Source organism: Apiospora hydei (assembly GCF_038363865.1).
Source record: "Apiospora hydei strain CBS 114990 chromosome Unknown utg000007l_segment0_segment0, whole genome shotgun sequence".
Taxonomy (NCBI): Eukaryota; Fungi; Ascomycota; class Sordariomycetes; order Amphisphaeriales; family Apiosporaceae; genus Apiospora; species Apiospora hydei.
The window spans coordinates 841,584-863,910 of NW_027117366.1; the positions used below are offsets into that span (position 1 = coordinate 841,584).

Sequence of the window (22,327 nt, forward strand, 5' to 3'; positions counted from 1 at the left end):
ATTCGCAAGTCGGAGGGCTTCAGCGACTTCGCCGCCGCCGACGCCGCCGACGGATCGCAAAACCAAGCACGCTATGGCACCACCCCCCGGCGCGGTGGGTCCAAACTCAAGCTCGAGCTGGCCAACGATGGCATCGACCACGCCGGCTTCAGCGAGAGCCCCCAGAACCTCGCCTTTACCCCTCGCGCATCATGCCGCCCATGAACGACGTCTCCGACCTGGGCGACCTGAGTCCGAACCCCTCCCGCTGCCCGACGGCCGACAACGACGCCGCGCCTCTCCCCATGCCGCCTCGGCGGGCGCGCTTCATCGTCCCCGTCTCCAACTCTCGCCCTCCGCCCGCCACCGCACCCACGCCCGCGGCGCCTCCCAAGAAGGACGTGCGGCCCAAGCCTTTCGTCCTGGAGACCCCCTCGGCCGCCCCGCGGTACTCCAATATGGGCAAGCAGGAACCTACCGGCTTCGCGGACTTCTACGCGTGGCATGGCAATCATCCCGAGGACAAGTTCAACGACAACATCATCCGCCACGGCTATTTCGACAAGGCTCCGCCGCAGATCGGCTCGGAGTACACGTCGGCCAAAACGCCCCTATACCCGGCGCTGAAACACAAGAGCGGCCTTCACACCCTATCTACTATATTTACTACCATCATGAACCAAAGACGGCTCGGCGGGCAGATCACGTCTGCCTCGACGTTTAAACCGCCTCCCAGAGTCACTCTTACCGACACCAAACGAGAGGTCTGGCTGAAAGATCTCGCCAACCCCGCCATCTCGCTCCGGCGGCTGAGCAGGACCATACCGCATGGGATCCGAGGCAAAGTCCTGCTGGAGCAGTGCCTCAACAAGAATGTCCCTACCGACCGCGCCGTGTGGCTCGCCAAGTGCGTCGGCGCGAACGAGATCAGGGCTTTCAAGAGGAAGGGGGTGAACGGCACATTCGTCATGGGCGGCGAGACCAAATGGATCCGAGACTGGACCGTTTTCGTGGAACAGTTCATCGAGAGCGTCGTCAGTGCCTTCGGGGAAGCCAACTGGAAGGCGAAAGTCACTTATGCGTAAGCTCTCCCTTTCCGCCATTCACAGCATACCACGCTAACCTACCCGCAGCATACGTCTCGCAACCCACCTGTACGCCGAGTTCTTGATGGACCGCGACCACTACTTAGACTGGCTCGTTTCCGGGCTCGAAAGCAGCAACCAGGCGCGGCTGCCGATGTGGATTCTGGTTGTGCAGATCTACTGGAACGACCTCCTTCGGTGCAGGAAAAACGGCCGGCGGCTGGTTGCCACCATCTTGAGCCACCACGAAGCCATATACCGCCATCCGGATCGCGACATTCTGCTCCCCTTGCATACGCAGCTGTCGTCGCTCCTGCGGTCTCTGCTCCTCGCCAACCGAGAAAACTTCATACACCCGACGACGTGGTCGAAACATCGAGAGACCATACTGGCCTCGGCGCCCGTCGACGACGACGCCTACAGGCTTTCTTGCGACGTGATCGAGGCTCGCAACGATCGACTCACCAGCACCCAGATCAAATCCCAGCCGGCCGTCCGCGGTACGGTGGTCAAGCTGCTCGACAGCACCCCTCCGAAAGCCCTTCACCAACGATCTGGCCACGCAGATATGGAAGGCCAGCGACGACAAGTTCGGGCTGGCCAAGGTGGTGGTGGAGTGGTGCGTATCGCTGTATCGCCCCGGTGTCGCGAAGATCTTTACGGCCACCGCCATTTTCAGGTCGTGGGTCCCCTTCGGTATCAACATCACCGGGGCCATCATCGACTTCCTGGCCACGGAGGTCCCGCGTGAGCTCGAACGGAAACACTCCATCTACCATCTCGTGTCGGAGCTTATCCGGGCTGGTCAGTTCTCCGTGCCCCAATATCTGCAGTGGCTCATCGCCAGGGGCGGGTTGGGAAACCCGTCCGAGATCGAGCCGGACGGACCGTGTCTCACTCGCCTCCTGGTCGAAGTCCCCACCCATTCGCTGAGCGAGTCGATGAAGGGCCTGCGAGCGTCGATTTTGCGGCGCGCCGGATACTCCGTCGAATACGAGGCCAGCGACATCGAGAGCGCCGTCAAGTGCGTCAAGTACTCGCTGGGAGTCCCCCTCGAAGCCGACGACCCTCTGCTGCAGAGGAAGCCGCCCAGCGTCAAAAGGTTGACGAGGCTGTTGAAGCTGAGCAGCCGGGCTTTGCAGTCTACCGTGGGGAACTGGATCGCCAGCGAGTTCGTCCCCAATTTCGCCCCCAACCCGCAACTCGGCAAGGCGGGCATCGAGATGACGAGCCACAAGTTCGACTTCGTCCGGACGTTGCTGGAGGCCGTAGAAGACTTCACGATGCTGGAGCGTGCGCTCACCACCCTGGTTGCCTCGTCCAACGCGGAGCTTCTGGCCGCCTGCGCCGATACCGTCAACCGCCACCTCCCGGTCTTTGCGGGCATCGGCTCCGCCAGGCGCCTGTTCGACGCGTTCCTGGGCCGGCTGAAAGCCTTGCGAGAGGAGCAGGGAATCGGGGCACGTCCGATCCTCGCTTCGCTGGCCAAACTGGCGCCTCGCATTCCGGGGCTGCCGGAACTGGCAGCGCAACTCCAGAACGATCTCGCCAGAACGGATCGCAGCAGCGCGGTCGACGCGTCCTCGCCGCTGTCGGACAACATGGCCACTCAACTGCAGGACGACGAGACCGAGCTGAGCGAGTCGATCGAAAAGCTGGCGAGCTACACCAGCGCCGACCGCCCGACGATGGAGAGGCTGTTCCAGACCATCATCAACCGTCTGCAGAACTGCTGGGGCAAATCCGACGAGCGGCAAAGGGCGTACTGCGTCCTGTTGACGAGACTGCGTGTTTTTGACACGCCCCACTTCGACACGATGATGAGGGGCTGGGCGCTGCATATCCGGAAGCTCACCAATCGGCCCCCCATCTCGCAAATATTTCCGCTGCTCGTCAGCTCCGGATGTCTGGCCGTGGCGATCTTGTTTTCGACGGCGAGGAGCATGATGCAAACGGCCCAAAACCAGCCGGGCCTGGTCGGCTTCGCCTCGATCTACACGCAGGAGATTTTGCAGTTGCTGATACTCGAGCCCTCGCCGAACCGGTTCATGACGCACGAGGACTGCTACCGGCTATGCATCGTCCAGGAACAAGTCAAATACGACCACGTGAAGGAGCTGATGCTCCTCACCCGGGGGCGCTCTTACGGAGTACTCGAGTTCCCGCCAGCAGCAGCCTCCCATCGAACAGCCGCTGGACGACGAAAAGACCCGGGCTCGGTTCCTGGGGCTCCTGCGAAACCTCATCCTGGCTGACTCGCACGCCATGAGCCAGACGCTGGCTCTCAAACATCCGGATTCCAAACTGACTCTACTAATCGACACGTTGACTACGAATTTGCTTATCCCCGGAGGCGGCAGCGAGCAGCAGACGTTCGAACAGGTCCTCGAGTTGGCAAACGAATTCACCCTACCGTACTGTCAAGTCAAGCTGTCGCTGAACCTGGCCTTTGACGATGCGTCCGGGCCCGACGGTGCGGAGAAGCTCCAGTCGCACTTGGCTTTTCTGTCGAGGGCGATGGACAACGCCATCGAGGCAAACAATATCATGTGGACGGGCATCCTGTCCTGTCTCAACTCGGAGGTGACGTACCACATGAAAGGTCGCGCCGAAACGCGGTTTCTGGATCTGCTCCCGTCCGCCAAAACGATGGCCTGCTCGGACGGTACGGACCGAACCAATCTTCACATGGCCGAGAACCTCTTGGCGGTAATCGAGTCGATCATACGAGGGGTCCCCAGTCCCAAGGCGGCGCAGCTCTCGAGCGCCATGGCGGAGAAGCTGGCCGACCAGTGGGAAATACTCGCGACCGCGGGCCCCGAGATGGCGGCGTGGAAGGACGACGTCATTTCGAAGTGGCTGCCTCTCGTTTTGTCGTACGTCACGCTGCACGTCACTTCGTCCGGAAGCACGGCCGACGGCTCGAAGCCCGCCCAGGAGACCCGCGCCAAGGCGTGCTTGAGTCTGGTGGGGCTGGCGCAGGAGCTCGACCTTGCGCAGTCGCCCGCCGTGGCCGAGCGCGCCTTCGACCTGGCCCTCGTCCTGGTGGACAGCCTGGGCGACGAGGCGCGCCAGCAGTGCGTGCGCGCCGTCAAGGACTCGGCCTCGGACGCGCGGGTCCGGTACCTGTTCAGCTTCGCGGCCAACCCCGCGGACAGCCTGATGCTGTCGCACCGGGAGAAGCCGTCGCCGGCGATGAGCGCCAACGAGCGGCGCGCCATGGCCATGGGCATCGGCATGGGGATGCTGCCCGAGCGGCTGAGCCCCTTTGTGATGCGGCGGTGGGAGATCCTCAACGAGCCCACGCCGAATGTGGGGGAGAACGACACGAGTCTGAGCCTTCATCTTTTTGAGGCGCGGAAAATCGCATGACCATAGCATGGTCTTTCTTTCCTTTGTTTATGAGAGAGATGTAGGAGTATATGATCAGGGGTCTTGGCCTCTCGACTCACGGGCGAGAGTAGGGCTAAGAGGGGGCGTATTGGAGGGGATAGGACGGCGACTGGCGTAAGCATCGTTTAGGTGTCTGGAGTCCTTCATTCTTTTGGGGGTTTTCCTCCGAATTTGGGGCATTTTATCTGGCGTATTATCGCGCGTAGTGTATGACGAATATAGATGTATCGCATTTTCCATTTGTCACGCTGCCGTTGTCACTCACGGGGCGATCTGCCGACAGTGATGATCTAGTCGAATTAATTACTATACGTATTTTCAAAGTGGCTCACTCTATCTTCATATCTTGGGATGTATCGGCTTCAATCCGGCTCTGGCTCTGAGTGGCTCTGGTTCTGAGACCTAGCTGTAATAGGAGTGGCGTCCGAGTCTCGTTCACCATAGTGTCTTGAAACTTTTTGAGCCCTTTTCACCAACTTTGAAACAAGCAATGTGGGCTAGATCCCATACACGCATGAACGTGCCAAGTAACCAGGCTCCTCCGAATGTACGACTCCGTATCTACTTGCTTTGCATGCACGGCGGAGTAAGGCAAGACAAAATCTACACTCGACCCATTTTCAGTCTGTGTGGAAATTTTAGTGGTTTGTTTCGTCTGTCATAATTCTATATAGTACATTTTTTCGCACGTTGGTGGATATCAAAGAAGAAAATTAGGGAAAAATCCGTCCAACATTCTGAAGCTATTAAAGTCTAGCCTCCTCGCTGCCACCACGATTCCCAGGGAAAGTTAGTCAATAATTAACCCTGTTGGCAACTCGCCTGCTGCGCCGTACAATCCGATAGGCTCTTCCCTGGCAGTTGACCTGAATTGACAGCGTCACTGCAACTGTTCATCTGAATAGAACAGGCACGGTTCAGTGCTTCTGACTTTGACGTGAATAAATTGCCGTCGACAGAGAAGGGTCGCGCCGGGTTGCCGCTGTTACCGATGGGGGAAGCGTCCGAAGCCTTTTCCGAAGCCTTTTTGTTTTATAAGTCAGTCAAATCCAGGCAAGATATTGCGCAACTCGGCCGTATCGCACACAGCCGATAGCTCAAACTCTGCTCTGACATACGCTTAGTTGCGCCCACGACCACGACCACGACCTAAATATGTTAGTTTTTGCAGATTCAAAAGTGGCAGGTATGTGGAGTTGGGCTAGGCTGAGGAGGCTGTGTCTGGCTAGAGGCTGTGTGACGATATGTCGGACGAGTGCGATGCGAATGCTGGAGCGGATGGGATGCGAGGAAGGAGTGTTGAGTTGCAAGAGGGAGATGTTGGGCTCGGACGGATACAATCCACCCCGTCGCCTTGTTACCACCGTGTCTGTGTTGCTCTGGCTCTGGCCCTGGCTCTCGACAAACACAGTGGAAACGAGCGCGGGGTGTGGAAAGGGTCATGCTCGAATGGAGATGAGAAAAGGGGCGATGTTCGGACTTGGGAAGGAAGCTGCTGTGAAAGGGTTATTGGGAGAATGGGATTCGCTTACCTTGACCGCCGTTGCCTCCACCGAAGCCGCCGCCACCGCCGCCGCCGAACTTGTTGCCGCCTACCGAGTCCCAAGGTTAGTATAGATCCGCAGGAGGTGACTCCGTCTCGTGAGAGCATACCGTTGTTTCCTCCGTTGCCGCCGTTACCACCGTTGCCACCGTTATTGTTGCCGCCTGTCGAGTTAATGTCAATGTTGCTTCGTAGGAAATGAACAAGTCTCGTCAAGAACATACCGTTGTTGTTGCCATTCCCGCCGCCGACGGTGAATTTGTTGCAGCTGATCTTAGAGTTAGTACGAAGCTGCTAGAAATATATGAATACGGCAGGCACTTACTCGTCTTGGGCACCGCGCTGAGCGACGGGCATCAGCACAGGCTGGTGGTTGGCGGAACTGACCATGGTGCAGACACGGTAGTTGCCGGCGGGGAGACCGCCGGTCACGGTGGCCTTGAGCTGGCCGTTGCCGTTTCCGGCGTCGTTGATACCCTTGAAGAAGACGAACTGCGAGGCGTCGGGGGTTGTTGGGGTTGAGGGTGTTGCCGAGATCCTGGACAGTAACGTGGGTGTGGCCGATGATCTGGCCAGCGCCGTTGAGGTCCTGGGGCGCGGAGTAGTAGGTCGTGTCCGGGTTGGTGAAGGTACCCGGGGCGAAGTTGCGCATCTGGACGGTGATGTCGAAGTTCTGGTTGGCCTGCACGTTCTGGTTGTGCTTGGGGTTCTGGAGAATGGCAGACACCATGTTGTTCTGGGAGGGAATCTTGCCCATGGGGATACCGTTGCAGGAACCTTGCTTGACCTGCTTGCCGTTCGTCAAGGTGGAGCCTTGGCAGAAGTTGATGAAGTTGTTGTTGTCGCTAACCGTGTATTAGTATCAGTGGCCATGATGACCGAAGCGAACAACTTACGTCTTGGAAGCGGCCTGGCCCTTCTCGCCGTTGGCGTTGCCAGAGGATGCACTGGCTTTCTGGATGACGTTCTGGTTCAAGCAGTTCTGGCCGTTGTTGTTGTTGTTGCCCCCATTGTTGTTACCCCCGTTGTTGTTGTTGTTGTTGTTGCCCCCCGTTGTTGTTACCCCCGTTGTTCTGCCCCTGGCCACCTCCGCCGAAGCCACCGCCATTACCGCCGAAGCCTCCGTTGCCACCCTTGTTGCCGCCGAAGCCGTTCTGGCGAACCTCGAGACCCTCGGAGCGTCTAGCGAGGAGTTTATCGAAGGGTCCAGGAATAGCACTAGCAGCAGCCGAAGCGCTCAGCAGTCCGACCACTATGCTCTTTGCCAACATCTTGTCTGGTGTCGGGGGTCCAGGTGACTAAGGAATAATAGGATACTTCGGTTGTTGGGACGGAAGATTTCTAGAAGAATAGAAGTTGCAAAATAAAGATGCAAAATAAGACTGTCGCAGACAGTATGATATTGAATAGAAAAGTCGAGAAAAGAACGAAAGACGAAGCACAAACCAGATCCCACGGATAAAATCGAAAAGAATGTGGAATGGAGGAAGCAGGATAAATGTGCAATGGAACCGGCCAAGCCATATATCTTTATATCGTGGCCTCGGACTGGTGGGTTAGCCTCGAGGCGACAGGGGTTCTGGAAGCATGGCCGAGTGCCAAGCTTCTGTTTGCAACCATGTTAGTATCATGGAGCAAGGAGCTGTACCCACCCCGTTGCCCAAACGTCGTCGCGTCGTGGTCCTACAGACGGCAAAGATAAGTGTGTGTGTGTGTGTGTGTGTGCCGTCAAGCCGTGTGTGGGAAAGGCGGCCGTCGAGCGTTGAGGCCACCAGAAGTCGTTAGGATGACAGTGACACTGCTGACAGGGGGCCCCCGGACCGGCTGTGGAACCCTGACGATGGAGACCCCTGGCCCGGGACTGGCCCCAGTCTAAGGACCAAGCGAAGAAGGGCATCTCGTACCTCCCTGTTCGTCCAACCGCCTGGGCGCTCTTGCGCGCCAAGGCAGGCCGAACAGAGCGGTTGCTGCTTGCAGAACAGGATGCGACCGACTTGTTTGGAACGTCACAGTTGTACCACCCTCATCCCCAACGTTCATCGCGCATCGGAACGAAGGAAGGCGTTTCAATTCTGCACGCTTCGCCAGATCGGCATGAAGTTCCAGCTCCAAGCCGGCTGCTAGTCGCCCAAGGGCTGATAGATCTTCGCCAGATGGCTATTTCACCCGACGGTGGTGAACAGGCACCTTGGCGCACTCACGTCGACTTCTTGGCCCGGCTGGCCCGGCTAATCATACTGCATGCGCCCTACGGCTGGTTGTCGTGTGCACGATGCGGCATTTGATCTCGCATCCGGCATTGGGAGCAGCAGGCAGCCAGCCAGCACCTGTCGTTACAGCATAGCTGTGTGCGGCACTCCATGGACAGCATAGCCCCCTGCGGCCGCTAATCGAGTTGCCAGAAGTAAGGTTAGAGGTTATAAGGTTATGTGTATAGTTACTTTGGTTAGAGTCGAGTGGCCCCATAACTAAGGGAAGGCTGTTTTGGGTTGGGAGGGGGGAAAGGGTGAAGATTCCCGATCCGTCAGTTCAATGTTGCATCAGACCAGCGTTCAACCCATGTTCTAATTGCGTTGTTGCGTTTGGTGGAGGGCGGCCTGGGCGGCCTGGGCGACCCCCAGCCCCCGGCACTGCTGACCGGAATCTGTCTGTTCCTTGCGGCTCAACTTGTCGCAAGTCTCCGCCTCGACTCCAGCTGCTAGCGCGATGCGCCAATCAGCAGGGCCGCGTGCCTGCGACATCAGGCGAGCGACGTTTCGAACCCAGGCGGCGATGAAGCAAGTCGATACGGTGCGAGCCCCTCGGACGTTCCAAACAAGCTTAATCGACTCGAGCTTCTCCCACTCCAGGACGACGGTCGTCCCGCGCGAGGGTCGGGGCCAAACTCTGCAGAAAATGGCAGGAATCGTTTCTGACGTTCGTCGCTTTCGATAGCTGACTGACTCAAAGGTCGGATCGCCACCGGTCACGACCTGCCAGCAGCAGATCAAAACCGCCGCGTTCGGTTCTTCTTGTTGGTTGTTTGCCATGTTCGGGAACGGCTGGCTTGGGAGCGTTTTTTCTCGTTTGCTTGCCGAGAAGGTCGTTCCCCGAGCCCGGCCGCACTTTCCCTCGCCTCCCACTCCTGTGCCATCTATCGTCTATCTACATATGCTCGCATACCTACATGCCTACCCACTTTTCCCACGGCCAGGCAAAGGCCGTCCCACTTGCACACAGTACGCAAAACCCCCGGTCAATCAGGGGGTTCTCCACTCGCCCACCCATTTTATGGTTATTTTCCTGATGCGAAATCCCCAACTTCCGTTGAGATCTGATGAATTGAAAGATTTCGGATGGCTGAGTGAGCCTCTCCTGCTCTCGTGGCAATGGTCTGACTTCTCCCACCGGCTCCAGGCTGGTCTATTGAAATCTCATCGAATCCGTCCAGAAACAAGTTCCCCCACTTGCGACCTAATGATGCCATCGGCACCGGATAAGTCGCCGGAAAGAATGGTGCCGATTGAGGTATCTTCGCGCCCAGCCAAGGTTTGTCTAGAAGTCGCTATGCCCATGTTAGATTGTCTAGGCAGAGGTTTTGGCCGCGGTGACGACGACCCGCGGTAAGAACAACAAAGCTGTCGGCAAGATGTACGATCATTTCATTGAAATAAGAGCCCAAGCGGCCAGCTGCTGCGAATGGTGTGGCCGTGTGCGCGATCGCAGAGCCTCTCAAATCCGGGCCCACCGCCCGCCGTTATCCCGCCAACAGTCCTCCGGCCGACAGACCCGAGTCGGAGGGGGCACGCCTAGCACTGCGCTTGAGGGGGCCCCTGTCGAATCTCCCAAAGGCGCTGCCGAGAAGATCTCCTCTCTTAAAGTTGGTCAAGTTGGGACGACAATAACGTTTTGGAAACACAGAATCCTCAGATGACAGCCAGGATGCCAGGAAATAATCAATGCGTCGATTCTCTTGTCTCTCTCGCTGTTGATCGCCTAAGCGACAGCTGTCTGTCATGCTTCATGCGCGGCGATGCGGCAGTTCTACTCGGTGGGTTCCCACCGTGCTTGGGTTTTGGGGGACGCTGCGTTCCTATGAGGTAAAGTCACATTCATGCGAGATTCTAATCTCTTCATGCCTATTTGGAATCGGATTGCCGCTACCTTTTGGTCGCAACGGTCACATTGTTGACGCCCTGGCCCACAAAAGCAGCAGTCGGGGTGAAACCGAGAGCCCCGTTCAGATACCTGGTACCAGAACTGGGCAGAGGGAGATCATCATCGCCCTGCCGCCGGGCCCTGAGGAATCGGCAGCGCCGCATTTCCGTCTGGGTACGTATGTACGTGGCCCAGATCGCCAAGCAGAAGGATTCACCCCGTCGCGCTAACCCGGTGGCTGTTCACCAGCCGCGAAGGCGGCGGATTTATGAAACTGATCGCTCGGAAAAGCAAACACCCCCGACTCGAAACGTTTACACCTACTTGCTGACTGGCAAACGAAACGCCAGAGCGGGGCGCCGGCCTTTCTCCTGAGCCTGACCTGCCGTCCCGCCAACTATGGGCGATCGACCCTCGAGGTTTCGGGCCTGTTGCCGTGCACCTAGCTGGCTTCTCGATGACATAGGCACGATAGGCATCACTCCACAAGGACGTCGGGCGTGCGAACACCAAGATACCTAGGTAGTTATCCACTGGGAACCCGCCAAGGCCTCCTGTGGAGCTTGGCGTGTGAAGCCGTGCTTGCTCTCACTTGTAATATATGGTCGCATTCTCGCTGTTGGGATCTTTGCCCTTGTGTCTAATCCCCTAACTACGAAGAGCAACCAACCGACATTTACAACTCATTTTCGGCTGGGCTTGGAGCATGGATACGCTCGACGATGAGGTCCAGCCACTGCGCAAGCCTATAACCGGCACGGGCCACTTGCAACTCGACAACGGGCGCGGCACGCTCAAAGTAACCACCAGCGAGCTCTTTGCCGACAATGGCAGATGGCCCATCGGGTAGCACTTTTATTTTCACGACATTGTCAGCACGGCAGGCTGTAGGAGTTGCAGCAGCACGGAACGGACTCGCTCACCTGTGCCACAAACAATGGCATTGGACTCGCGAGCCCACAGCATCGCCGTCTGGATGGGATCGTCGAGGCTCATGCCATCCGCCCAGGTTTTGCTTTGCTCCGAGTACTTCCCGTTTTGGATCGCGGCGGTCAGATTGGCTGCCCAGGCGTGTGCAGCTGGGTAGGGCTTCCGATGAATGCCCCCAGCATCTGCTCGGCGATGCTGGAGTCCCAGACGTGATGTAAGTTCAGATCGGCGCCCTCCCACCGAACATGGATTCCGTTGCCACCCTGTGCAACATTCTCCGCGTGCAACGGCTGGGAAATATCCCCGACGAAGTGGATCACGAACTTGGCTGCCTGGCTTCGCCGCCAGGGCATCAACTCGCTGTCGAGCAATTGCCGGGTGTAGTTGTCGAGAGACGACACTACGCAGCCGTCCTGTTTGATTCACGACGTCAATACAGCTGGATTGAAGCCGTAGACGCAACTGGAAGTACCTTTTTGCAGTCGCGATCAAAGTCGACATGGCAGTTCGTTGGTGGTGCGTCTTTCGCATCGATGAAGTGGAAATTCTTCGTGAATTGGCCTGAACTCCGTTTAGTGACACCTTCCGAACGACTCTTGCGTCGGGACAGAAAGTCTAATTACCCCATTTCGTGTAACGAATCTGAACAAAGTCATGGCGTTAGCATCGCTTTCGCGCAACGAGGTACAAGGGAGTACCATACCGTATCTGCCCACGTGGCCACGCCTGTGTCGCCCAGGTTAGTGTTGGAAGCGGAGATATCCAAATGTTTTGATAGAATTGATCATGGGTTCCTCTGAAGAACACCCCGATCTGTGACAAAATTGCACTGCAACGATGACTAAAATCAGGAGCTGTAGAACAAGGAAAGTATAAACAAACCCGCCAGATAGTCCACGGTATCATTCCGCAGTAGCTCTTTGAAGTAAGTCGCCGTGTCGTCCTGCACAAAGTTGGTGGCAACATAGGCGATCGTGATGTGACCCAAACTGCCCCAGCAGTGAGCTGCGGGGAGGGCGACGAGAAGCCCGATAGCCGCTGCGGAGAGTCTCATGATGGAGGCACAAGGACGAGCACAGCGCTAGGAAATTTCGCGATGGCCGGAGAGTACAAGAGGAACAGTTACAATCATGTAAAATAGACGATTGGTAGTTTATTGACGTGGGACCGGAACACAGGCGGCACGGCACGTCTACCTCGTTCATTAAGATCAGTGGCGGAGATACACGTACGGTCGCGTTGGTGCAGGTGGCTCTCCTGCGGCTGCTGGCGGTTGCTGAGGGAACGTCCTGCACCCAGCCATCGGACTGATTCGCTCATAGCGCACCAGTCGAGAGCGGAACCTCAGATGACACTTGCTGCAGGCAATGACAAAGGCAAATGCCGCGGGTGACAAAGGACGCCGGGGTTGACCCCGAAGTGACTCAGATTTGCTACACGTTCACCAGCAAAACAACCCCCACCCCATCCCCGAACTGCATACATGCATCGAGGAGAGAAGGCACTTGACTTGAAGATGTCGCGGACTCGGCTGTCTGGTTCTCGTTGGAATGCAGCCAGCCCACGTCGGGCGTGCTGGCAGGTGGTAACGAAGCTTTCGTGGGCGGCCATGCGGGCAGCCCCGAGCACTCGGGATCTGCTAAAGCAGGTGAGCTTTTTCGAGCGGCAGGTGACGGACGATAGACAACGGATGGCCCAGATCCGCGTGAATTTATTGGACGGCCTGGCGAGGGTGACTGCGGGAGCATCTTGGGTCAAACCGGGTTGCATTAGGGCGATTCCGGTTTCGTCACTGCGCCCATTTAGCTTTGGGGCTTATCTTTGGGTGTAAGTCGTAACGACACCAACCACATTGGCTGATAAGGGAAGGAAAAAACGGGCAGCCTCTTTTCGTTGCAAAGCAGCCTATCACGGTGCGTACAGGTCCAGCTGACTCCCTTCCTTCTCGCTATCTCGTAGCACATGGGACACCCCACGAACAAGAGGCGGGCCCACCTGACGACTCTGATAAGAAAGCCTGTCCCCGTTTTCGCAACTAGGTGTCTATCTATCCTGTCATGGTGATCTAAGTAAGGGCTGGCAACCGAGATTCTTCCTATATACTTTCTCCTCCTCCAAGACCGGCCAGATTGACCACCAGTCTTTGCCATCAATCCCTCGCAGCTCCTAGAACCTCACTTCTCATCACCACTTCGACTCTGCCTCCCGGGGACCGATCAATCGATATGGCTGTCGTCCACGGCATTTCGGTGCACGAGGCCATGTCAGGGGTCTTTGGCAGCATTTCTCTTACCGCCTGGATATGCCTCCTGGTTCGTTATTTTTTTCTCGCCCCTTTTGGCCTGCTGCTACGTCACTCGGACCTGCTGCATTGGATCCGGGCGGGACTTGACTGACCTTTGGTGGTAGCTTCCCCAACTCTTGACGAATTACAGGGCACAGAGCGCCGAAGGCCTCTCCATGCCATTTCTTCTCATCTGGTTGTTTGGTGATATCGCAAACCTGTGTGGTACGTTCAAATCTCCTGGTCTTATCTTGCCTGAACTATCGTCTATGCATGGGCGGGATTTCGGCTTTTCTTACGTTGGATCGCAATGCACCTCTCACGAACCTTAAAGACATGCTCGGGGCTACCAACGGCCATCTTGCATGGAACCTCAATCTCGTCCCTAGCTGCATCGGCACGTGCCGTTTTGCTTACCACTGCCCAATTCCGCAGGCGCCCTCGTGACCGGTATCGCGCCCACCGCAACAGCCCTGGCAGCGTACTTCTGCTTCTCGGATCTCGTTTTGATCAGCCAGTGCCTATACTACAACACGCTGAATGCCCGCCGCGCCCGCCAGCGAACGGCATCCAACGCCACCGACGCCTCCGAGGACGAGCCGCTGCTGCGCCGGAGGAGGGCCTCTTCTGGAGCGGCCCTTCCGGGCTCCCAGCGCCGCAATTCGATGCGCCACGAAGAATCCGGCTTCGATCCCATCCGCCGTGTCGTCACGGGCGAGGACGAGACGCCCGACAGCAACCCGGCGCTCCACAATGCTTTGAGTGTCGCGGCCGTGTATATCGTGGGAACCCTCGGCTGGTTCATCTCGTACAAGGCGGGCGCGTGGGACGCCCCCGAGTCTCCCGACCTGCCTGCGGCGAAATCGGCTGTTGCCATTGTCGGCATGTCGCTGGGCTATTTGAGTGCGATCTGTTATCTCTGGTAGGTCGCGTGGGGTTGGAAGTATCCTGCATGTGCAACGCTGACCCCTTCCAGTGCTCGGATACCACAAATCATTAAAAACTACCGGGAGAAGTCCTGCGAAGGTAAGCTGCCGCATACGCGAGCGAAGCATGAAATGTTCAAGGCTAACTGGCCCCGTCGCAGGCCTTGCATTGCTGTTCTTCTTGCTGTCTTTGACGGGCAACCTTACTTATGGCGCGAGTGTCTTTTCGTATTCGCAGACTGCCGACGACATCATCAAGGCCGTCCCCTGGCTGCTTGGGTCTTTGGGTACCATGGTGGAGGATTGCATCATATTCTACCAGTTCAGCATCTACTCGCCGAAACGAGAACCACCAAAGACCAATGGGACGGTATAGGTGGGCTGAGCCAATGGTGGCCGATTCGATTGACGAGCATAGGGCACAGGCGAGGTTGACTGCATAGTGCATGGGTACGGAGTCTGATTTTGTTCATTACCAGCATTGATACACCGGCAGTCGGCGATGACTTATTGCATTAGACATGTTCATGCATCGGATAGATTTTTATACAAATTGACTTTTATGGGTTAAAAAAGCATCACAGAATTGATGATATCTATACTTCCCTTGATGAACACTCCTGGGCTTATATGTGTTTATTGTTTGGGGGTATAATATTGAGGATTATTACATCAACGCAAGTGCCGCGTCGCAGGGCAAACGGCTTCACTCTGCAGCAGTATGGAGTCCGAAATTACTGCTCAGTCCAGTCCAGCAGGCTTGTAACTCTAGCGATCAAGCTCCACCTTCGCAATCAGAAAAAAAAAGGCCACCAGATTGGCAAGTTTAAGCCAACCCAATGACTCGGTCGCTTTCATATAGTCTGGAGCCCTCCTGAGGCTGCCGCCCTTGAATGACTTGTACTGGCAAGGAATGGTCCGGGTGAGTATAATCCGGGCCCGGATGCGGCGATGGTAAAAGTATGGCATGCGCAAAGCTATTATATGGAGCCAAGATGTCGTGTTCTGTTCTTCGACATTTCTTGATGAAAGGGGGATTTGCAGCGCATGCGCATACGGTCCGTATCCATCATCAAGATCACTGCTTCTTGGGCGCGGGGACGACGCGGCTGTTGCGCAGAGTACTGTTTGTTCCCGGGTCGCATATTAGCAAAGGCGGACATCATACTACTCGGACAATGAGGAGAGACGAAAAAACTTACGCGCAACCTTGAGGCGTCGTCACGCCGAAGAAGCAGTCGTCGGCAACCTTGGGCACGACCTGGTCCTGCAGGATGGGGGTGATGACCACACCGGCCGAGGCGAGGGACGCGGCGGCGGCGAAGAGGAGAGCAAAGGCGGTCTTCATCTTGGCTAGCGGTGACAGTGATCGATGCTAGGTGTTTGTGTGCGGCGTCGACTATGTATTACTTGCTTGCTTTCCTCAGACCAGCTGCTTCTCTTTTTTCAATCTTCTCGATTATCGAAAAGATGGGGCTGGCTACGGTATATAGTGACAGAGAGCAAGTGGGCTCGCGATGGAAGTAATATATAAGTGTGGTAGTAATAGAAGAAAACGAGAGGGTAGTGGTAGAAGATCACGGATCTTGTTACTTAGAATGGAATACGCACAGCGGAGGGAGAAACGGGCGACGGCGACGACGAGAAGATTATACGAAAAGAGAAGAGGACTAAAATGAATCCATCACGGACAATGCAGGCAAAAAAGGGACACAGGCCGAATGAACTGGTCTGCCAGGCGTGGGTTACCGTCGGATAGTAGACGGGGCCCAACTCGCCCCGCAGAGGCGCTTGCTTCGCCGCCATGTCTCGGCTTGTGACGTGACATAGAACGACTCCATACCGAGGGAGGTACTTACAGGTATGTAGGGAAGAAAAAGCTCGGATGGTACGATGCGACCCATGGCCAGCGGACGCTTGGGATCGCAGCCACCCCCAGCTCAGGGCTCCTCTCATCGGTCGCCCCTAATAAGCCCAATGCTGCTACAGGCGCTGCTGCTGCTGCTGCTACAGCCTGTGCCGGCCAAACCGAGAGTGAGAGGTAGGTAGCAGTGGCATTTCCCTTTTCGCTTGGTGCCTGTTCTGGGCCTTCACCGACTCTGCGACGGAGGTTGTCGCAGGGGCCCGGGCGATCAAGCAAGACCAAAAAGTGAGGGTTTCAGGAAAAAGGCAGGCAAAGTGAAACGAAACGGGGCCGAATGGTGCTGTTGGTAACAGTCTACCGTCCGTGAGTCTCCCATCTTCGTGCTTGTATCTTCGTGCACGCTCGCTCACAGGACGATGGCACTTGAGGCAAAGATGGAAAAGCAAATGCCTTGAATGATCACGGGTTGCTCTTGGCTTGTCGGCGTGTGCCGCCACCCGCCAGCACTTTGGTGGTCGAATGGACGGGAGAGACAGGTCGACGATTGGAGGTTGACAGATCGGGTTGCGGGTGGGCGTCTGGGAATCCTGCTCGTGGCCCCCAATCAATTCATGCAGGAACAAAAACTCCATCTCCTCCAGGCCGCCCGTCCAGGTTGTGGTTGTCTCTGCCCCCAGCATGCGCTGTTGCAGATTCAGGGTTCTCAAACGGGAGCGGCAGGGATATTGTCGCTTGTCTAATTGGGCGGCAACATCGGTCGGCATTTTGCTGCCGCCGTCGACGCTTGCTAGATTTGTAGTACAACGAGAGAAAACAGCCCCAACCCACCCTACAAGCTACGCCGAATAAAGTTACACACAGAAACGGGAGCTAAGGGCAGGAGCAGGTCAACAACGCTTTGTGTAACGGATCTGCCGAGGAGAGGCTCTCTATCGTGCTACGGGGGGTTATTGCGAGCGCGCGGTAATTATGTTGTCGAGCGATCGATGACGACAATGCATGATGCAACAATAGAATTGGCTTTTGCGCGCAGAGGCATCGAAGAAACGAATGCAAGGGGAAACCGTGTTGACAGGCTGGGATGAATCTGTTCGGGTCGATCAAGGCGGCTTGGCTGCCCTGTTGTCATCGCGAACTTTGGGTGACAATACAAATCCCAATACCTACATAATGCAGGTACTCTCCCCAGTCATGTTATGAGTTCACGTCATCGTGGTTGTTGATCAATCGTCTAACAAACGAAGCAGGCGTATACTGGTGCGAACAAGCCTTGACAACTGCATCCTGAACTGCCGATGCCACTCGCTTCTTATTCGAAATCCACTGCGGTCAGAAAATCCAAGCTTTTGGTTTGGGGTATAATATTCGATCCCTCACAATGTTGTCCGTGGTGCAATTTTCCACGATTCGGGTTTGGCGAGAGTCATGTAGAAGTATCGAGTGTTTCCATTATATCCCAGATCAGACGACAATCCAGCAATATAAGTTCCCTCGGGCTCTCCCCCTTGCATTTCGCACGCTGTTGGTTGCAAGAGCGGCTCCTTACAAGGTCACGACAGCAATGTTGGATGTTGGAGGTTGAGCATGCGCTACCTTCTGTTTGCAACAAGTACAGGCAAATGTCCCGAATATACGGGATTTAAGGAGGGTAGAGGTTTCATTCGATCTTGGGTTTCTTCACGTTCCTCGCCCGATGAGAAGGCGATTGGTGGCTTGAACTGTGGTCTTACGATGCATGCTCGTACGATAAGATGATCCTCACCACCAACACGCACTGAGCGCAGCCTTGCTATACTCTAAATCATGCGACTAATTAGGAAACCGCCGGAGTTAGTATATTGAAGGCTTTTCAGTGTCTCGGTCTACATGATACACGCAATTTATATATCGATGTGATCCCCAGGTCTAAGCCTGGTTCAAGCCTCGCCGAATATATTAGATATAACCCAATACCACTATATACTGTCTATCGCCGTAACAAACAAGACCAAAAGGCCGAGACAGCAAACGACCAGAGATAAAAAGAGGACGTATAACCGGCAGTATCAGATCGACTTGCTCCGAACCAACAGCAATCATGAGCCCAATGGACAACACCCAGACATCTGGCATCTCGGAGCCGACGAGCCGGCGCCGCCCGTCGACGTTGGCGGGACCCGAGGGGCCGATCGCGCGCCCGCGCCGCATCCACATCCACAAGTCGCTGGCCAGGACGGTCGACTGGGAGCTCTACGACAGGCGGGCGGAGCGCGAGGCGCGCCGGTACACCGACGAGGAGGTCCTGGTGTCGCTGAGCACGCGCAACGCCCTCGCCCTGCACGGCACCCTGACGTCGCCGCTGCTGTCGCCTGCGTCCTCCACGGCGTCTGATTCTTCCTCTTCCTCGAGATCCTCCACCTCGACGACAGCGACGACGCCGTCTTTCTCCCAGGCCTAGGGCGGCGCCAGGAGCCCGGACCAGAGGCAGCCACTGGCTGGAGTCAATCGACCGACGTCGTCTCACATTCAGTGGAGGACGGGGGTGGGAAGGAGGTGGAGGTTCATCGAAGAAGGAGAGGTGTGGAGTCGTCGCGCTTCCCGGACGTCCGGAGCGCAGAGAGTGCGATGCCGAAGGCCGTTGACCCAAAGCCGTATGGAGAACCTGGCTTTGGGGCTCTGGACATATAAAGAGAAACTGGTGGTTTTTTCCTCAACCTAAACACTGTTTCGATCTCCTTTTCTTTCACCGATTACCCTTGCGCCTGATGGCCCTTGGCAGCAGGCGATCGAACCCCTCGAACCTTGGACGATCATGCAACTAAAGAATACGACTTGACGACCGGTCCCTTGATCTGGGGCATTGGATCGAACGACATTCTCTCTCAGGGACGGTACGACGCTCGGATTTCTCGATTTTTTGCAGGAGGACATCTTATGGCGCAGCTTCACGACGACTTCTCCCTGGGCCCGATAGGAGAGTGAGGGTACTCGGATACGAAGCGGACACGGCCCGCAGCTACTCGGTCGGTCAGCAGTCGCAAGGAACCTATCGCCAAGGACGCGTGAAGCTTGTATGATGCATACTGGGGTCGACACGCCGTTTCATGGTGCTTCATACGGAGCCGAGATTCGTGTTGAGTTGGATGACGGATTATCTCGCATACCTGTTTCGCCTCCCACCCGTCAACGAACACCTATCTTCCATCGCGTCGTTTCTGTAGCATGCAGAGATGACTTCATGGGAGGTGGCGATATGTTGACACCTTTGTTGAAAAGGGGGTACCGACAACCACACCGCTGTTCAAGTATGCCGCGTCCCACGACACCGAACATCGCACGAACCATGGCCGATACGACAAACCAGGGACACCACAGCCAGGGACAACGCGTCTGGATGACTAAGGTAGTCCGGTCAGAATTGCCTCTTCGTCAACTCCTATGGACGAGGACAAGATTGGGACATCGACAAAATGCTCCCTTGTAATAGGGTGAAGACTTGGGATGCCATGGGCACTTGCTTCCAGATGGGACGAGGGCCGGATCTGATTCCAGTTTCCTTTTTGCTGGCTGAACGGAACGTACTCGAGAGTATCGGTTTATCGTCACGTATCTCTAGTTCATGCCCAGAACAAATAAAGAAGACGTTTGCATCATTGGCTATGTTCGTGTCACTTGTTTGCTTAATACAACTCTTTAGGATTCAATATATTGCGTTGACATCTGGCAATAGCTGTCGTCTTGCTAGAAATCATTTTCGCTTCACTTTGGCACCAGTCGATGTTACCAATCTTGGGGCATAGTTTGTGTGTGGGATGGGATGTTGCCAGCCCTGAGTGAGTGTGAGCTTCAGGACCACGTATGTCGTAACTTGACCCAGCCACTAACTTCAAGCCATAAACGAGAAGGCCACTGGTAAGAGCTATTGATGATGTACGGTCGGGGTTAGACTTGGGTCGTCGGCCGTATTGCAAACTGCATGTGCTCCGGGCTGCGCTAATAAACCTTCGATCGCTGTGGTTCAGGAGATGGACGTAATTGGGATGAAATGCATGTATGTACCTGCTTCAGCTTCAGGGGCTCTGGACCTGGACCGTATTGGCTCTGGCTTACTCACAGACAGACATCCCGAAAGAAGCAAGTAGCATCAATGCAATGGAGATGATGTTTTTTTACGCCCAGATCCGGTCCCATGTGTTCATTTCGAGAGGAGGGGGGAATCGTTGATATTAATGCTGGAAGCAATTGGAGGGCAGCCCCCATGCATCGGGGGAGGCAGGAACATGCAGTTGCATATGCAATTTCAGAAGCGTCCGCCGTCAGCACCTTATTTCACGTCAGCTCATATTGATATTTGGTCCGATGTGAGACGGAAAAGTGTACATAACTCGACGCACCTTGGGCGCAGGTTAGCATTTGCCCTTTGGAGACATAACCGAACAAATCGGATTGGTAGAACACCCAGCCAATAACATTGAATATTGTTCCGTCTCGCACACATGATAATACATGGCTGATATAGTACCTGAGTGCTGAATGCTGTTGAGGGCACAATTACCCCCAGCTCATTCTGCAAACGCTCTATCGCCAACCAGAAAAAGAGGTTGCCTAACATCAGGCTGTTTGTTAATTCCATGCCCTCCATGCGTTGCAACGGCCAGACTGCATTCCATGAAGCTCGCTCGGTACCACGTCGCAGGAATCGCTGGCGGGCTCCTATCACGGTTTATAGCGTGGGGCTTACTTGCAAAGAAGGAGCCCAGATACAATCATGTCAAAAGTGCCGATAGGGTTTGAGCCTGCCTGTACATTTCTGTGTGTATCTGGTCCTCGGCACTGATATGGAGCGCAGGGCACGAGAATGAGTTCATCCATCGTGGCCCGTGTATTTTATTGCTTTTCTGTACACAAGTTGCTTTCCGTCTTTTCCCTCCCTCCATTTTTCTTCCTCTTCAAGGGCTTACACTCCCCAAATCACAGCGGACAGCGGGCTGTTGTGCGTAAAACTGATCTTGACATTTTGGTCGAGAGGATTTGACTTGTCATCACAAATCATCCCAGTTCTGTTAGCTCCATGCCGACTTCCCCGGCCCCATGCCAAGAAGGGAACAGTGGGGTACGGGCAGTGCAAGTTCAAAGTTCTAGGGCGATCATCAGCCGGGGGCTAGGCATGCTAATGTGATGGTCGATACGCCGACCAATCAGATCGCAATAGATGGTTGCCTTTGTGCGATGTATACTCGAGAGATCATGTGCCTTCCTTGTAAGTGCTGGGAAAGAAGCAATGTCCAGATTGCGTTCATCTTAAGAGCAAGGTGACTGATCCCATCTTCGCCAGACGGATGGCACCCCATATCGAATTGGACCGTCCTGACGTCAAGAATGAGACAGACCCAGACTGCTGGGCCTCTTGGCCTTGAACTTCTCGAACGACCAGCACCGCGTCGAGGCCCTTTACATCAGCGAGTGGCCTGCGTCGCCTCAGAAACGCCTCACGCCCAGGGTGGGTGGTGACTTTGAAAAGCAAGTAAACGGACACGAAGCCGCCACTCCTGCCCTGCTCTGATCCTAGCTGAGGACTGGGAGATACACTTCAATGGACAAACGAATCAAATAAGATTTCCCGGGGCATCGAGTCAAATCGAGTATCGAGACCGTCGCGGACACTCGCGGGTTTGCCAAACGAGCGACAACCAATAAACCGGATTACGTCTTCCTGAATATTGGTGCACCAGACCACACCGCGAGTGCCAGAGTGCGTCGCATCGATAGTTGATCCCACCCACCACAACCCGATAGCGTCGTTGTCATCGGCCGCAAAATGTGTGACAGCACGAACCACATCGTAAGATGGCTGAACTTCTTCTGCTCAAAAAGAACTGCTGCGCTGCTGGGGCCGATCGTGCGCTGGCTGCCCACACCCCCCTTGCCCTTGTGCAAACCACTGCTGTGCTTGCTAATGTTGTTTCCCTTTGGCCCAGATACGCCCCAGAGGCCCAATAGAGTCACATTGGCGGGGGGTTATGACAGCTCGTCCCCCGGTGGCCCCCGCCTCACCCCGACCATCACAGAGTCTATCTGCAAAGGGCACAGGAGCTAGGTGCTCCATCTACGCATCCCAAGCCAGCACACTTTGGTCCAGCTCGGGTCTAATCGTGCCAATTCCCCAATCAAAGTCCCCTAGTGCTGAGCTATTCCTCGGGATCTAGG

The 22,327-nt window shown here is 55.8% G+C and overlaps 7 protein-coding genes across 7 annotated transcripts; 3 read left to right on the forward strand and 4 right to left on the reverse strand.

Moving 5' to 3' along the window:
- Positions 1-191: 191 nt before the first annotated feature.
- PG997_009335 (transcription mediator subunit Med12) lies at positions 192-4,436 on the forward strand (the record flags this gene model as incomplete). The annotated part of the gene is made up of 4 exons (XM_066813650.1): positions 192-1,060; positions 1,113-1,564; positions 1,590-3,214; positions 3,240-4,436. The coding sequence occupies 4 exons, from the start codon at positions 192-194 to the stop codon at positions 4,434-4,436; spliced, it is 4,143 nt and encodes a 1,380-aa protein (XP_066665612.1).
- Positions 4,437-5,577: 1,141 nt separating this feature from the next.
- On the reverse strand, positions 5,578-7,271 carry PG997_009336 (uncharacterized protein; the record flags this gene model as incomplete). Its single annotated transcript, XM_066813651.1, has 7 exons — positions 5,578-5,606; positions 5,990-6,049; positions 6,111-6,268; positions 6,326-6,444; positions 6,494-6,845; positions 6,897-6,951; positions 7,064-7,271. 7 exons carry the CDS (start codon positions 7,269-7,271, stop codon positions 5,578-5,580), a joined length of 981 nt encoding a protein of 326 aa, XP_066665613.1.
- Positions 7,272-8,564: 1,293 nt separating this feature from the next.
- On the reverse strand, positions 8,565-9,029 carry PG997_009337 (uncharacterized protein; the record flags this gene model as incomplete). The annotated part of the gene is made up of 1 exon (XM_066813652.1): positions 8,565-9,029. One exon carries the CDS (start codon positions 9,027-9,029, stop codon positions 8,565-8,567), a length of 465 nt encoding a protein of 154 aa, XP_066665614.1.
- A 1,784-nt stretch (positions 9,030-10,813) lies between these two features.
- On the reverse strand, positions 10,814-12,121 carry PG997_009338 (nuclease S1; the record flags this gene model as incomplete). The annotated part of the gene is made up of 5 exons (XM_066813653.1): positions 10,814-11,022; positions 11,061-11,262; positions 11,313-11,480; positions 11,540-11,628; positions 11,950-12,121. 5 exons carry the CDS (start codon positions 12,119-12,121, stop codon positions 10,814-10,816), a joined length of 840 nt encoding a protein of 279 aa, XP_066665615.1.
- A 1,171-nt stretch (positions 12,122-13,292) lies between these two features.
- PG997_009339 (vacuolar amino acid transporter YPQ3) lies at positions 13,293-14,653 on the forward strand (the record flags this gene model as incomplete). Its single annotated transcript, XM_066813654.1, has 5 exons — positions 13,293-13,379; positions 13,477-13,576; positions 13,787-14,273; positions 14,328-14,377; positions 14,439-14,653. The coding sequence occupies 5 exons, from the start codon at positions 13,293-13,295 to the stop codon at positions 14,651-14,653; spliced, it is 939 nt and encodes a 312-aa protein (XP_066665616.1).
- A 702-nt stretch (positions 14,654-15,355) lies between these two features.
- Positions 15,356-15,625, reverse strand: PG997_009340 (uncharacterized protein; the record flags this gene model as incomplete). The annotated part of the gene is made up of 2 exons (XM_066813655.1): positions 15,356-15,401; positions 15,480-15,625. 2 exons carry the CDS (start codon positions 15,623-15,625, stop codon positions 15,356-15,358), a joined length of 192 nt encoding a protein of 63 aa, XP_066665617.1.
- A 2,593-nt stretch (positions 15,626-18,218) lies between these two features.
- Positions 18,219-18,578, forward strand: PG997_009341 (uncharacterized protein; the record flags this gene model as incomplete). The annotated part of the gene is made up of 1 exon (XM_066813656.1): positions 18,219-18,578. One exon carries the CDS (start codon positions 18,219-18,221, stop codon positions 18,576-18,578), a length of 360 nt encoding a protein of 119 aa, XP_066665618.1.
- Between the last annotated feature and the right edge of the window lie 3,749 nt (positions 18,579-22,327).